General features: G+C 51.2%; 1 protein-coding gene across 1 annotated transcript; it reads right to left on the reverse strand.

Annotated features, from left to right (window-relative positions):
- Positions 1-26: 26 nt before the first annotated feature.
- TEOVI_000606400 (uncharacterized protein) lies at positions 27-389 on the reverse strand (the record flags this gene model as incomplete). The annotated part of the gene is made up of 1 exon (XM_067220267.1): positions 27-389. The coding sequence occupies one exon, from the start codon at positions 387-389 to the stop codon at positions 27-29; it is 363 nt and encodes a 120-aa protein (XP_067076368.1).
- Between the last annotated feature and the right edge of the window lie 156 nt (positions 390-545).

The raw sequence follows: 545 nt of genomic DNA on the forward strand, positions 1-545 counted from the left end.
ACTGCTGCTGCCGTGAATCTCGGCGTTTATCTCTTGGTGTGCACCAGCATCCGCAATTGGGCCATCATACCGATTATTGTCGCGGCGTGCTTTTCCTCTTGTTCAGCGAGCAAAGTTGCTGCTGCTGCCGCTCGGATGGCCCGTGCCTGCGCTACTGCGTTTAGTAACGAATAAATATTGTTCTGGGCTTCGCTGTCGGCGTGACATGTTGCCAGGTTGAAAATCACCGCCTCTGTGTGGAGCGCTTTGACGACATTTGCCGCACGGGTCGCTTTTCCTGTTAGCGCCGCTAGCGCTTTGGTGTAAAAGAGAAGCTCCTGGAGCGGTTCCTTTACTTTGGCTGCTTCCGTGTTGGCGTCGTCTGTCCTTACGGTTTGTGCTATTATCATCCCCAGAAGCACTATTTTGAGACTTTTTGTAATCTACTAAAAGGGCCATTTTTTAGAAAATTAGGGTTGCCGAGTTTCGGTGCTGGCTCCACGGCTTGTAGAATTCGCATGGTGCGATGCGATGTCATAAACAGCTGAGTCTGCTGTGTGTGTGTG

The sequence above is a fragment of the Trypanosoma equiperdum genome (assembly GCF_001457755.1).
Source record: "Trypanosoma equiperdum strain OVI genome assembly, contig: ctg_1104, whole genome shotgun sequence".
NCBI classification, from domain to species: Eukaryota; Euglenozoa; class Kinetoplastea; order Trypanosomatida; family Trypanosomatidae; genus Trypanosoma; species Trypanosoma equiperdum.